At 51.6% G+C, this 15,266-nt stretch overlaps 4 protein-coding genes across 4 annotated transcripts; 1 reads left to right on the top strand and 3 right to left on the bottom strand.

Annotated features, from left to right (window-relative positions):
* Positions 1-319: 319 nt before the first annotated feature.
* BDW70DRAFT_156578 (uncharacterized protein) lies at positions 320-4,070 on the bottom strand (the record flags this gene model as incomplete). Its single annotated transcript, XM_073740211.1, has 2 exons — positions 320-3,270; positions 3,455-4,070. The coding sequence occupies 2 exons, from the start codon at positions 4,068-4,070 to the stop codon at positions 320-322; spliced, it is 3,567 nt and encodes a 1,188-aa protein (XP_073599725.1).
* A 284-nt stretch (positions 4,071-4,354) lies between these two features.
* Positions 4,355-8,894, bottom strand: BDW70DRAFT_170203 (Arf family guanine nucleotide exchange factor SYT1). Its single transcript, XM_073742871.1, has 3 exons — positions 8,254-8,894; positions 6,945-8,186; positions 4,355-6,889 (listed from the first exon to the last, which is right to left on the bottom strand). Exons 1-3 carry the CDS (start codon positions 8,651-8,653, stop codon positions 4,452-4,454), a joined length of 4,080 nt encoding a protein of 1,359 aa, XP_073599724.1. The 5' UTR covers positions 8,654-8,894; the 3' UTR covers positions 4,355-4,451.
* Positions 8,895-10,234: 1,340 nt separating this feature from the next.
* On the top strand, positions 10,235-12,219 carry BDW70DRAFT_129091 (M14 family metallopeptidase). The gene is made up of 2 exons (XM_073735546.1): positions 10,235-10,694; positions 10,742-12,219. The coding sequence occupies exons 1-2, from the start codon at positions 10,296-10,298 to the stop codon at positions 12,101-12,103; spliced, it is 1,761 nt and encodes a 586-aa protein (XP_073599723.1). The 5' UTR covers positions 10,235-10,295; the 3' UTR covers positions 12,104-12,219.
* A 574-nt stretch (positions 12,220-12,793) lies between these two features.
* Positions 12,794-14,792, bottom strand: BDW70DRAFT_147614 (dicarboxylic amino acid permease agtA; the record flags this gene model as incomplete). The annotated part of the gene is made up of 4 exons (XM_073738745.1): positions 12,794-14,126; positions 14,182-14,349; positions 14,540-14,597; positions 14,648-14,792. 4 exons carry the CDS (start codon positions 14,790-14,792, stop codon positions 12,794-12,796), a joined length of 1,704 nt encoding a protein of 567 aa, XP_073599722.1.
* Between the last annotated feature and the right edge of the window lie 474 nt (positions 14,793-15,266).

Here is a 15,266-nt window from a genome sequence, read left to right as displayed (position 1 = left end):
AGTCATCTCCTCACATTTCAAAGCAGACGACCATCTATCTTACGTGTGGCGTTGGGAATCCTTGTAAGCAGCACTTCATTATTGCTTAGCACACGGGATTTATTTTCTAACGTCTTGATGAATTTGCTTTGTCGATTTCATTATTTATGTATAGGAAAGGACAAAAACGAGCCAACGAGAGAGAGACTAAACAACAGTATGAGATCGGATCGATCGAGAGGTACTCCAACAACCAGGGAAATTCAAAAAAAAAAAATTCTCGAGGAAATCCGATCGAGATGATATTCAATCGATAAGTCGATACGAAAGCTCTCGGAGTTCAGTTATACTCAACTCCTGCATCGCAGTAGGCAAAATCATCCAAATTGACAACTTGCGGTTTCTTTTCAGCTCCAACGTGCTTGACTAGGGGGTTCTGCGCTCCAACGGTCGGTTCCTGTATCTGAGCCTCCTCGTTCTCCTTGTTATCGGGCTTCTCTTCACGGGGCGCCTCGTCGCAGGCGCATGAAGCTTTCTGAAGCTCGACTTCGTTCTGCTGGTGCGCGCAACCGGGCCTGAGACACGCCTCTCCGCAAGATGTGATGACTTGAACGTCACGATTAGACGATTCGTCAGGATTATCAGGATCCTTTTCTAGTTCAGCATCTACGGCGGCTTTCCCGAAGCGCTCTCTCGCCACGGCCATAAACGCTGCCAGGAAGTCTTGCTTGAAACCGTCACAATAAGGTTCCGAATCATGATCATCTGCCATTTCTCGCGCACGTCCGCGGTGTCTGCGCTTCTCACGAACGCTGTCTAAATGCTCCACAAGCGTCTGGCAGTTGTCGTGGGTACGGCACATATCAGAAGGGTTCTCGGAGTCGAACTTGAGCTCTGCCGGGGCAAAGTCAGGGCCGTCGATAATTTCATAGGACGGCCCCTTGTCGTTATCAGTGCGGGGAAGAGGACGGTAACGGGGGACTGCGATGTACTCGTTAGGCTTCGCATCCAGCATGAATAGCATTTTCTTTGGCATGATGCCCTGGTTGAAGTCTGTGAACGCCTTCATGCGAGAGCTCAGACCTTGCCTCGTACCCCCAAATCCTGGCATACTGGTTGGGTCACGATACCAACCCTCGACCTGATGATAAGAAGCGCCGTTAAGTCCTTCAAGCACGAGGTAGAGCTCCCTCGCTTCCCTGAGAAAACACCATGCTCTTGCCAAATCAGTATGGTGACCCGCAATCATAGCACATTTGACCCAGGTATCGGCAACTCGGGAATCTTGTACGCGCATTGCCGCGAGATGGTCGAGCAGCATGGACGCATGCAGGTACGCGATAGCCGGTTTATTAGATATGATATTCGGGTCCTCGATTCGGCGCTTGAGGCGGCGGTAGTGGCACATAGCTTTGTCGGCTGAAGGATGCGGCGCCGCGCAGAACCGACACGCACAAAGAAAGCCGAAGCGACGATTCATAGCTGCTCGCCTTTCTCTGGCCGTTCCTTCTGTCTGCATGTATGCAATACTGATCTCCACCTTAGGCTTGATGTCTGCACAAGCGCGAACGACCGCTCTTCCCAATCTCGGCTTCTTGTCGTAGCAAACCTCGCCCTTTCTGTTCGTGGGATACTCATTCCGAAACCGCAGAACACAGTTCGGAATACAGCAGTGATTCAACCAAGCCAGGTTCAAACCAAGCACCTCACCGACGTTACCCTCCCACGCCGTAGGCAAAGCATGCTGGTCCCATATTGCACCTTCAAGACCAAGTCTGCGCTTCCTGATCGCAAAGCCCTTCTTCTTCTGACCTTTCGCGAGTGAAAGGAACTCATTGTTCCACTCCGGCCCCATCCTCGCCGCCTTCGCCTGTAGCATCGCATTCGTGTCTTCATAGGACTCGCACTTCTTGTGCTCATCCGACCACAAAGTCATGAGCTCGTCCGCGATAATAACCGTACCAGCAGGAATGTGCTTTGTGGCCACCAAACCAAAGCCGCTTTTATCGTTAATCCAGCGCTTTTCAAAACAGTCCGAGACAACGGGCTCTCGAAGATCACAATTCGAGAGATCCTGAGCACGAGTGAGGTTGGCGGCGGTGAGTTGCTCGTGTGCGAGGTCGACCGAGTGCCAGTTCTTGTTGCCTTTCGAAACTGAGCTGTTCACATGTTCGTCGACAAACGGTAGCTGCAGGTACTCGGGCGGTATATCAGCCAATGAGTCTGGCACGTTTGAGGGTGAAGGGCTAGGCATTTCTGACGGCATTGGTATTCCCAAGCGCTCAATCGCAGAGCGAGAAGATGAGCGAAGGGGAGAAGGAGAACGAGTACGAGGGACAGTGAATCGTAGACCCAATAGGTCTGAATTCTGTCTCAGAATAAGTGCACCAGGCTTCACTTGTAGGTTTAACGGTCCGGTCGCTGCTCCTGAATGGGGCCCTTGGTGTTCGGTAACACTAGTTTTTTCTTCCTCGACAAGCTCAGGTGTAGGAGCAGGGGAAGATACGGACTCAGAGTCAAACCCCGACTCAGACTCAGACTCAGACCCGGATACAGGAGCCAATTCAGAGCCAGCTGAGATGTGTTCTCCGTGGACTTGGTCCTCGTAGTCTACCAACAGTGGACTTTCTTTCTGGTCTCCGCTATGGATTTGATGTCCGTAATGGTCGTCACTCTTGATCTCGGTATTGCTCGCGGGTTCAGAGTTGGCCAGGTTCCGTCTGTCTTGGCCTTGGGTCTCTACGAGGAGACCTTGCTGGCTGTTGATCTGATTCTCGCTCGAGATATATTCTTCGTGCTGAACTTGACTCTCAACCCTTAGGCCCCTCGCAAGCATAGGAGCATATTCAGAGTCGATCTGGTATTGTCCGTCTTGTTCTTCGTTGACCACCAATGGATCTTCAGTCTGGGATTCAGGCTTGCGATTGGTCCAACTTTCTCTCTCGTCCTGGCCTTGAGTCTTGCTCTCGTTCAAGAGCTCAGAAACAGACGAAGAGACTGACTCAAAATCAGAACCTGAGACAGAACGATGCTCAGGGTCGGATTTCGGAGTATGCTTAGGTTTAGGTAGTAACACAGACAAAGATGCAGAGTCAGATCCGGAGTCAGCGACAGAGGTAGACGTGCCGTTCACGACAGCTTCAAGATCAGCTTGAGTAGCTTCTGCCTTGGGATCAGGATCAATCTCAGTTTTGGTATTAGCATCCGCTGGCCCAGCAGGATCGGACTCAGGTTCACGTTGTTCAGCGTTAGGACAAGCGTCGCCCTCAAAACAACTAGCGGTAGCCTCTACTATGAAGAACGGAAGAACAAGTTAGCCAACTGAACTGGATCCAATGTAGAAGTGCATCAGAAAAAGAAAGAAAACCGAGGGACAAACACAAGCACAAGGAGAGAAGTAAGTGTCTTTGCTTGCATGGTCTTTTAATCGTATTGATGGTGGGTGAGGCAGTTAAATGGAGTGAAGGATACTCACGTGACTCCAGGAAACCTAACAGCTTTTGCATGGTGAGCAGGAGGAACAACTCGACTAGCTCACTAAGAAGATCGTTCTTGTTGAGAGCGCTCAGATGTATCAATTCAATAGCGAGGAGGTCACTCCAGGAGTCGATGCCCATGCTGGCGGATATGTAGAGGAGCTGGAATAGATTGTTGATGAGCGTCATGTGGAAAAAGGTGTTTGTTGGAATGGATTGAGGAGGCGGGAATGGGGAAAGCAGCGAGAATGACGAAGGCGAATGGGAAATAGAGGATGAGATGGCGTAGCTATGGAGAGACGTTTGTTTATGACCGTAGAAAGTGAAAAGCCTTGTTGGGCTGAGATCGGTGTCTTCAACATCCAAAGGATGAATATCGAAGACGGGAGATGGGACGTGTTTGGAGGAAGAGGAAGAAGAGGAAGAGGCAGAGAGACGGACGTTTTGAGAGAGAAGAAAAGAAAATGACAATTGTGAACCTGTGTGCTCGGCATCGTAGCCCACAATGACAGAAGCACAAGTGGTCAACAAAGTCAGGTGGTGAATGGCTTGGGGACTCGAGGGCAAAGAAAGACCAATCGTAAAGGAACGTAAGCATGAAGGCTCAAGAGACATTGTGAATTAAAGCTGACTTTTGGATTTCCCTTACTATATGCTGTATTTACCATATATGCCAACCATCCCTGTCCGATCAATCGGCGACCGAATGCTACCAGCAGACAAGCAAACAAGTCTTTTGTACTTGAAACATATTCCGACCCAAAAGAATGACCATCCGCCCACTCGACCATGCAAGTATTCATGTAGCAGCAGAAAAGAGGAGAAAAATAAGAAATGTTAGACTGGAGTTGGCGTAAGGTAAGTCTATCAATGAGAATAACAAAATGCGAACTGGAGGTGATTAGACGCTGAAGAGTAACCAAGGAAAAAGAGAAACGAAAGGGTATAGATGTCGTCACAAGAACAGAAAGTCATGGTCGACTGGAAGGAAAGTCTTTATGCATGGATGGCTTGTGGTAGTGTTGGTGTTGGGTTTTCATCGACGGTGGAGGAGTCTGGGAGCGGCACCGAGCGCAGACTTTTATGAACGTTTGTTGATGGAGAGGAAGGTTCCTGTGATGCCGTGGAGATAGCGCTCTCAGAACGAACTGAGCGTCTATCGAGCCTGTCTTCAACTTTCTCCTCGGAAAGCCTAACTGGGATGTCCAGTGATGCCCGCAGTCCGGAACGGGTCGACTCTCCACCGCTGACTAGATCCGTGTCTGATGCTCGCGGCTCCTCTGACGGTGTGGGTTTTCGAAGTTTGAGGCGCTCTTCTGGCGGCATGTTCTGCCAGTCAGAGCCAAAAGTCACAATTGATGCCTTCTTGCCATGCACAGTGAAGCTGCCGCCCTTGCGAGAGAGACCACCCGCATCGCCAGACCCTTGACTGTCTTCTGCGACTGTAACGCTCGGCGCGGACTCGCGCTTTCTGCTCCGAGGATAGTGATGACCGCCGGATGAGTCACGCAATGTGCGGTGGAAGCTGTGGCGGACTCGGCTCATGCGGTCTTGTGATCCTTCAGGGGCGTCGTCCTTCTTCAGATCGAAATCCAAACCGTCAGCCGTAACGGACCCTTTGCGAGAAGCCGAGCTCGCATCTAATAGCCCGGCTTCGCGGAGAAGACGTTCTTCACCGTCATCAAAGCTTCCGGGAAGTGTCAGCTTTGAAGTTTTCGAGGCCAGGCTCGAAACGTCCATCTTGCTGCCGGAGCTTAGCACCGAAGCCTCGCGCTCCAGAACATGCGAGGGGTTCGGCGAAACTGATTTCGCTCGTTCATAATTGTCTACGGAGGGTGGTCTGCCCGTGCGCAGCAGGATATCCGGTGAAGTCACGGAAGTAGCAAGACTGGGCCGTCGTACGCCACCGGTGCTTGACGATGGGGACGAAATTTGATTGACGGATGAAGGCTTCTCAGGCGCGATGCTTGGCGATTTTGCAACCATCGGAGACAACTGCTTATCCCACACGGCCTCTCCGCCGTTGCCGGAAAGTGAGTTGGAAGCCGGTATTTCCAAGCGAAGACGCTGTGGTTCAGGCGCAGTAACGGCCTGGTCATTCTCTTCTCCCAAGTCGCGCACTAGCACCTCCCGGTGACTCTTTGTGCGCCAAATGTCCTGCCTTACCCACTTGAGCTTCGCCGACATGCGGCCTGCAGCCATGATCAGCTGTTCCCTTGCGCGCGTGTGGACAGGGGTCAAGACTTGAAGATGTCTCGCATTCCTCAAGATATCGTCGAGTTGTTTCTGGGAGATAAAAAGTGTTTCGTTCGCCTCCCTGACCTTTTGCTGTATGAGCCTCGTTCGGGCTGCCATCAACTCTTCGGCTGCGCCCACGCCAGAACTTGGTGATGTGGGTTCTTTATCCGAAGAAAACCGGGAAATTTCAGACTGAAACGAGGGACGACGACTCATTCGGTTCCTCTGGGCGTCGTATTTGGTGACAATCATACCCTTCGTCCCAACCCCTGTTGTGCGGAACGCTGCAGCATAATTGAGTTTTGCTAGCCAGTCGTTCATGTCCGCCTCACTGTTGGCTAAGAAAACCTCTTCGAGTGAGTTGGGACGTACGAAGAGGAACGCATGCTTGTGCTTCTTGTAGCTGGAATCTAACAGAGCCACAGCATTGTCTGTCGACATCATCGAAACCGGATTAAAATCATTAAGTGGAGGTTTGAACACCACGGCCCGCCGGCGACCTTCTTTCTGATGGGCATCGCACTGGGCCATGAGGGACTTTACCCAGTTCACATCTTTGAAGAAATACAGGTGCGACAAGGTAAGAAGGGCACCCCATTCCTGCCAAGGGGAACGAGCTCTCTTCTTCTTTGGGTCTTTACGCCACAGCAATCCAACTTTGGCCACTTTGATATCCACCAGGCCAGGGTTGGAATCAGCGGGGTTCTCCATGCTAGCTGGCATGAATGCGTCGGGGCGGGACCGTGCAGAGACAATCTGCAGGATAGCTGATTGGGCAAAGGCTCGGTGCAAGCTCTTAATATCCGCTGGGCCTGTAGTAGGATTACAGCAGTACGGATCCTCAAGGTTCATAACATCCCTGAGACTCGGTCGTAGGGTGTCTAGTTTTCCATCCATAATCAGAGCGTATGGATCAACGGGCTCTCGGGTCGCACGGGACAGATTCTCGGCACTGGGAACCCGAAACAACGCCTTTTTAGGTTTTGCCAAATGGCGTGTGCCGAGGTTGGAGTCTTCAATGCGAATGAAAGGTGTATATGATATGTTCTCGTAGAAGCATTCCAGGATATCTTCCGCTACGCCTTCGCCGCGCGTATTCTTCACATAATCACCTTTTTGCATCTTGCGTTTGTTATTCTTGTTGAATACGTCTGTGTGTAGGATGAGAATGGAGAACGCGATGAAATATGCTTGGTCTAAGCAGCGGATCAGTACGTATCAACTTGAGAAAGTCAATAAATGAGGCGTTACCTGTAGACGCGAAGATGCCCGGATTACATTCATGATATCGGTCTGCAAAGCTCTGCAAAAACCGATCAATCTGCTGCGTCTCTTTTGGCAACTCAACCTCCATCAAAAGTTTTCTGATTGCCATATCAATAGGGTCTCCGAAAAAGGAGAATCCTCGCATAAACTTCCGTAATGCGGTTTTGTAAAAGTCCTCGCCCGATTGAGAAAGGACGCCAGCCACTGCGCTCTTGGGAATGTTCTCTTCCAGTCGTGCAAGGTATGTTGCGGGAGTGTCACCATCTTCCCGCTTTGGGTAGGAAAGGACTTTAGTGAGAGGTGACGAAGTGCCTTTGGTACCACTAGGTGAGCTGTTCGTTCGAAAATAGCCTGGTTCTGAATTTTGTCTCAACCGCTGACTGATGCTAAAAATATCACCAAAGCTCTTGCGGCCGGTGGTCGAGAAGGATGTTCGGCTAGACGACGGTTGGTTAGGAGATGGGTGCGGATCGGAATCCTGTATATTTGTGACTGAGTCCAGCGTGGAGGATCTTGCTCTATTCTTGGAAAGACCTTGCTTGTGGCCACCTCTAATCGAAGGTGTAGAATGCACCGAATGTGCGGAGTTGGACGAATCCTTTCGAGTTATAGGTGGGCGCGAGGCTGATAAGCCAGCAGATGACCGAGAGGGCGATGGCAGAGGGGATATGTGGTCCTGCCCATCCGAGGCGTCAGATCCCCGGGTTGGCCCGTCAGGAACGGATCTAGACTGGGTCAAACCCGGTGTCAGCCCATTGTCCGCGGCGGGTTTTGGAGGTAACGGGAACTGGACGCGATTTCTTTTCAAGCGTGGCATGCGAAATCGTTTGGTGCCGGAAGCTGGGCCCCCGAGAGGGGAATTCGTTCGAGAGATCTCATTATTGGTTGCAGCGCTTTGGTCCGATCGAGAAGACTCGGAGAATCGGCTGTCCACCACGGAGGACCGATAGGAGCCGTTTGGTCGGTCGCGACCGGTACTTCGAATCGACGTGGTTGAAAGGCGTCCCGGCTCTTCAGTACTAACCCTCGATGCTGTCAATGAAGGGTCGGCGCTTTGTGATCCCGTCGAGTCCTGGGATCGCTTGGCTTTTTGGTTGCGGACAGGTTGCTGTTCGGGGTGTGCTTCCATGGACTTCCTGGGTTCGGGGAAGATAGAGAATTTGTTCTTTCGCTTCACGGGTTGGTCCAAGTCATGACTCGTGGGTGCGGTCGTGATTATGGTAGGAGCTGTAATGCAGAAGAAAAAAAGGTCAACATTTGAAGGAGCTGCGACAAACTTGTGACGCTCACTTACGCGGTATGTTGGGTACTGGTGGAACTTCCGTTCCCGCTTTAGCATAAGATTTAGACAGTTGAGGGTCAGAGGCATGGCGAAGTCTCATGAGACTGAACCGGTTCCCGCTGCGGTTCAATGCTTCCCGACTAGAGTTAAGAGCATTAGGGACCCTGCTCATGAGCGAGGAATTCCCCGTAGCGGGAGCACCATTATTGCCCTCCGATTCAGCCTGGCCATCAACATCCAGCCCTGTGAGATTCGGCGAGCAAGCAGAAGATTCGGAGATGCGGGGCGGTAGGTTTGTCGCTGAGAGGGTCGAACGAGCCAGCTGCTCGCTATGACGGGATTGTGGTTCGGCTGGATTTCGTTTGGATTCGCTATCATATAACGCGCCGAGTCGTAATCCTTTCCAATGCATGGCGATGGCGAAAAAGAGCCGAGCCTGGTCCTAGAATATCCTGCAGCGAGGAATGTCCCAAAGACCCATAGGATATTCCATTCACATCCGTCTGTTCCTGCGGCACTGTAGTTGGTGATGTAGTGCGGTGGGTGCGGGAATGCGTTCGGGTCGGATTGGATCGAGGAGCCACCATCAATTAGGAGCGCTTGTCATTGCGAATCGAGAACTGGGAGGCATAGAGACAGTTGAGCCGGTAGGGAGGTGAGAGACAAAGCTGACGATCAAAAGAAACAGGAGTGAAACCGGGGAAAAAGGGGCGAAGGGGTACGGGAAAGCCGACCCAAGAGAAAACAATAGACGCAGCGGTTCCAGAAGCAATGGTAATGGCCAACCACCTAGAGCTCTATTCACATTTCTTGACTGCAGAATCGTGGAGACAAAACTGGGCTGATAAGACGCGCAGCCGACACAATGAGGGGAGAGTAGACGGGCCTAGAGGATTCAGGGTACTTGTGGGATAGCCTGGGCGGGAAGGTTCCGGCGACTGAAATAAACGTTCTTGACGCGGGGTAAAGATGAATTTAAGCCGGAGGACTGTCGAGCACAAAGTGCAGACGACAGGTGGAGTTCTTGAGGGGAGCGAGGAACTGAGATGACGATGCAGGATGATGATGGATGAGAAATTGGCGGGCCGGCGAACAGGCCTGGCAGGCTGGGCGAGGCACGTGTGTTCTGGGCCGCATACAGAGCATGCCCAGTCAGAACTGCAAATCGGTCACGAAGGAATTCGTAAGCTCGCCTGCTTTTCACAGACTGGATGCCAATCGGGGCTACGGAGTAATGGTGTACAACCCATGTAGATGATGAAAAGGCTGCGTCGTGGTGGAAAGTGGTGGATGGTTCCATTTCGATGAACCACACTGCTACAAAGTATAGAAAATAGGAGCCTAGTCCACAGAACATGGGGAAAACAATACACTAATCAGAGATATAGCATTCTGGAGAAGGATTGACACCCTAATAAATAGCGTGAGCCCGTTGATGTTAGATACAGTACCTGTAGACAATGACCTGTTAGAACTGCCCAAGGACTAGTGCACTACCAAAAGCGCGATGCTATTATTGACTTCGGCTTGACATTAAGGGGAAAGCCTGGACTCCGGAAGGCTGAGAGTTTGACATTTATTTTGCCATACAGCGTCCATCGTCCAGAGTCCAGACCGCGAGACTGGAGCAAGACTGGAGCAAGCGAAGCTGGACAGAAAATCGTTCCGGAGATCTGGACCGCTAAACCCAATGCGGAACGGAGCGTATCTTCCAGATTCTGAAATAATGAAATAACTCGATACCTTAATGCTATAATATGATTCGAAATGGATTATTGTATATGAGCTGTAAGAGTACGTTGGCAGCTCTGATCAGACCAACCCGACATATCTCTGCATAACGTATCACCCACTGCAGATTGAGTCAAAAGCAGCCGAGCTTGGACTTTAGATTGCTGCCTCAGGCGCCGGCTGCCACTGCGGCTGCCTTCCACGGTTACTTGGTCTCCTCTCCAATTACTGGCTGTCCTTGACCTCGCCTCTCTCTCACCTCTTTTCTTCCTGTTAACAACTCTTATGACAGAACCATGGCTTATTGATACGAGTGTCTCACAATGCGCTCTTTCCGCTCGCTTCATCTCCTGCTGCTGGTCGCATCTGCCATAACGGCAGGCGCAGTTCCCGCCGGATCCAGCATCACTCCTCCACCACCGGTTGGGCCTGTTTCGCTACTGTCGTCACATTCTAACCCCCAACGACCATGGACTCGCCTTCGAAACTGGGTGATCGAATCGATATGGGGGATCCCCAAATCACAAACTACCCGCCCTACTGCCCATGATTATTCTGCTCCTCTCCTAGGCTCCACCCGATACGGAAGTGACGTCGTTCTCCGATTCCGAGTACAAGGTCTCGAAGAGGCAGAGGCGCTGAAAGAGGCGACCAACATCCTTTTCCTAGATGTTTGGGCATCAACTCCGGAGTTTGTCGACATTAGACTCGCGAAAGAAGTTGTACGTGCGAGACCGCTTCCTGACCGAGGCAATGCTGACCCTCTCAGATTCCTTCCTTACTCGGCTTATTGCCCGACTCCCTTCAGACTGCCTACATGCCCCTTATTGATAACCTACCGGAGGCCATCTCTGCCACATACCCCGCTCGCCGATCGCTTGGACTTAATGACCAATTTATGCCTAGCCCGTCCGCTCGTGCGCCCGATCTTTTCTTTGAAGACTATCAGCCGTTGTCGGTCATTACACCCTGGATGCAATTGATGGCGTCCATGTTCTCTTCGCACGCGCGAATGATCAACGTTGGAGTCTCTTACGAAGGCCGTCAAATTCCCGCTCTCCGACTGGGGCGCAGTTCCCAGTCGGATGAACCTCGTCCAATGATCCTCATAGTTGGCGGAAACCATGCGCGAGAATGGATTAGTACGTCTACCGTCGCGTACATTGCATACAATTTGATGACTAGGTATGGATCATCTGTCGCCGTCACGAGTTTGTTACAGGATTACGATTGGGTCCTGGTTCCAACGGTCAATCCGGACGGATACGTCTATACTTGGGATTCAGACCGTCTTTGGCGCAAGAACCGACAGCCAACTAGTTTCCGATTCTGCCCTGGTATTGACTTGGACCGATCATGGTCTTTTGAATGGGACGGCAATCAGACGCAGACGAACCCCTGTTCCGAAAACTATGCTGGAGAAGAGCCGTTTGAAGGGGTTGAGGCACGACAGCTGGCGGAATGGGCGCTCAACGAAACAGAGCATAATAACGCGCGGATTGTCGGCTTCCTTGACTTCCACTCTTACGCACAGCAAATCCTCTATCCGTATACATATTCCTGCTCATCAATACCACCAACCTTGGAAAGCCTAGAGGAGCTTGGCCTCGGCCTGGCCAAAGTCATCCGGCTAACAACACACGAGATTTACGATGTCACCTCTGCATGCGAGGGTGTCGTAATGCCGGCCAATGGCGACAAGTCGGCAAAGAGCCTCTTCCCTGTAGGAGGTAGTTCTGGCGGCAGCGGACTTGACTGGTTCTATCATCAGCTTCGAGCCCGCTACGCCTACCAAATCAAGCTGCGCGATCGCGGCAGCTACGGGTTCCTCTTGCCGTCTGAGTACATAGTCCCCACGGGAACGGAAGCCTTTAACGCTGTTCTCAAGCTCGGCCAATTCCTTACAGAAAAAGATTATCCCGGAATCAGAAACATTGACTGGGAATCTGAGTATCAGGGTGGCGATGAGACGTCAACCCAAGAATCCACGGCCTTTACTGACGAGTCTCATGAAGCTGATGACAAGGATGTTATCGAGGATCTGGATGATGAAGATGATGATTATTACGACAGATGGGAGCCGCTGAGGTGGGAAGACCAACGACCCCTCGGCTTCCGTCGACGTCGGTAAAACCACAATGCCGATATTTTTACTGAAGTAGTTGGTGAAAATAGTTATATATGTTTGGATAATGATGATTAATGAATAGCAATGAATTTGACTGCCGACCATGAGTGGCATGCTTAGTTTTCTCGATCTAGTATGTCCTGAATTGCTTAAACTGTAATTGCTGAGTATAGCACGGAGCACATAGCACTAGCCCAGTATCTGCGTCAGCCGGCATCTACCATCAGTCTAGATAGCAGGTACTGTTAGGATCTATCGAGCACTGTAAGCCACGCGCTACAAAGCCGCAATCTAGCAAATCCGAAGACGATAAACTTCCGTAGAAGTCCGGGAACCCGAGTATACCTATCAGGATACGGCTGGCTACCTAGACAAAAGTGAAGGAGGAAGTGTCTGGCCGAGAATCATGAATGCATTCCACGCGGTGGCAGTTCACTCAGAAGTCTCTAGTATGTCGACGAGGCAGAGGTCTTGAACGATAAGCCTCACTAGACCTCCGATTCCGATGTGGCGCAGTATGTCCCCACAACTACAAATGTAGAGCACGTACGTGTACGTCTACAAGAGCTAATGTTACTCGGGACAACAGCATGATTTTCATTGCTATACCAAGATACATAGGCGTGATCCGTAAGCATGGACATGAGCTAAGCATAAACATTAGGCGTAAGACAAGACAAAACCGGGACAAGACTAGAACAGCCACGAGATAAAAGTCTTGTAGAACCAATTGGCCTGCCTGTGGTTGGCACCCTGCGCAGCCCTCTTCGCCTCCTGCCGCGCAAGATACGCCGCCTCTTCACGGTCAATAACGTCCTTGTCAGTATAGAGATCTGCCTCGTGGGGCAGAACACGCTTGCACCGGGTGGTGAGCTTGTAACCAAAGATGAGGATAAGGTATAGGGGGATTCCAAGGTAAGAAGTGATGAAGGTCTTGTATTTGAATGTGTCACCGGTGAAGACGTCGAAGCTCTTGGTTAGGGAGACGACGATGCACCAAAAGAGGGCGAAATAGGAGCCCCAGACGCCCAGGGGGGCGGTGTAGGCGAGCTCGTTCTCGGGAATTTCTTGGGCTTTGCGCGCCTTGACGAAGCAGATATGTGTGACGAGGAGAGAGATCCAGCTGAGCAGGCCAAATTGACTGACGAGATCGACGAAATACTTGAAGACGGTCTTGGAGCTGCTAGAAACATTCATGTAGGCGATGAGGGCGATGAGGGTGCAGAGGCCTAGAGCTACGAAGGGGACGCCGCGGCGGTCGGTCTTCGTGAGGATCTTGGGGGCTTTCCCCTCCTTGGCGAGTCCGTAAATGGTTCGGGTGGCGATGTAGAGATCGGAGTTGGCGGCCGAGAAGACGAAGGCCAGGATGCAGGCGTTCAGGATGTGGGGGAGCGCGGGGATGCCAGAGAGTTGGATCGCCAGGACAAAGGGGGAGGCGGCCGAAGAGGTGCTCGCGGAGTTTGCCTTTTCGAGTTCTGGACTGTTGTAGGGGACCAGTGTGCCAACGAGCAGGACACTGATCACGTAGAAGAAGATGATACGGTAGAAGGTCAGCTTGATCGCGCGCGGGATGGTCTTTCGTGGGTTCTGAGCTTCGCCGACAGTCACTCCAACCAGCTCTGTTCCGAGATAGGCAAAGGTGGCAGAAACCAACGTCGCCCAGAATGCGTAGAAGCGTCCAGCGGCGGAACCATTCCCATCGGGGCCCATGTCAATATACGAATTGAACGCGCCGGGGTCCTTCCAGTAGCGGAAGCCCTTGCGGTCATGGTCGGGACCGCCTCCCAGCATAAGGATGAAGGAGAGCAAGATCAGGCCGACGATGACGACGACCTTGAAGGAGGAGAGCCAAAACTCGAATTCTCCAAAGAATCCGACGCCAAAGTAATTGATGAAGACGATCAGGACCAGGAATACCGTGATCCAGACTCCAGGATTGACTTTGTCGGCGGGCAGCCAGTACTGAACAACCAGCGCAGCGGCGGTTAATTGATTCGGCGTGACGATAATGTATTTAAACCAATATCTGCCAGATCCCTGTCAGCAGCCGTTGCGCGCGAATCGAATCATTGGCGACGTACGTATAACCCAATGCAAAACCCAAGGCAGGATCGCAGAAGCGGACGGCATAACCAGTGAAACCAGAAGAGCGAGGTAACCAAGTGGCCATCTCTCCCAGACCACACATGACGAGGTAGACGATGAAACCCATGAAAGCGTAGGAGATCAGGATCGCGCCAGGACCAGCCCTAGAAGCCGTTAACAACCATTCTCCATTCTCTCTCTTTTGCCCTTCTCTCTCTTTTTGCTCCCTCATTTCTATCGCTTCTTCTTCTTCTTCTTCTTCTTTTTTCTGTTTTCTTTTTTCTTTTCTTTTCTTTTCTTTTTTTCTTTTTTTCTTTCGTTCTTTCTTTTTTTTATTTGGATCTGGATACCTACTTTTCTAGAGCCGAGCCCGTTCCAATAATAAGACCTGTGCCGATAGCACCACCAATGGCTATGCGACGGTTAGCACGTTCGACGGCAGTATGCGACAAAGCATCTCACCAATCATAGTAATATGGCGAGCCTTCAACGCCCTATGGAGTTCATTTTCCTGGGGCACCTCCAGGACGCCCTTCTCAGCGACGGACGCATCATAAACAGGATTTTGGGGCGCAGCAGTGATGCCGTCATCTTTCTCGACCCCCATGACGCCTCTAGGACCCGACGAGCTCGCGATAATGGGAAGTAGAGCAAATGAGGATATGAGACGGGGAAGAGAAGGAGGAAGGAGGGAGCGGGACGGCCGAATATAAGAAGAGCGCCAACCTCCGTGAATAACCCGCCGAGGCTGACCTGCTCCGCAGTCGACGAAGCCTGCACGTATTTTCTGTGTGCTTCCAGCCCAGTAGCCCGGCTGATAAGAGTAAATTCTCCGCAGGCGTGTCCCAGAACTTCCGTGGCTCAGGTCGCATCGCGTGGCGGCCACTAGCCCTGCCCAGTCGGGCCCAGTGCTTGGGGCGGATAGCTTGGCGCTGCCATCAGTGGTCCCTCGTGATAAGCTGCCACGGACACCCCGAGTGCCAATAAATCATACGAGAGATAAGCCGAAGGCTTGAGGGTCTTGACCCTTTGTCTACTTGATTTAAGAGATCTGGTTCAAGACTTGTGATGCTAAGGGGCA

The sequence above is a fragment of the Aspergillus foveolatus genome (genome assembly GCF_047715535.1).
Source record: "Aspergillus foveolatus strain CBS 279.81 unplaced genomic scaffold BDW70scaffold_5, whole genome shotgun sequence".
Taxonomy (NCBI): Eukaryota; Fungi; Ascomycota; class Eurotiomycetes; order Eurotiales; family Aspergillaceae; genus Aspergillus; species Aspergillus foveolatus.
Note: the sequence above shows the minus strand (reverse complement) of the source record. Positions and strands in the feature narration are given on the sequence as shown.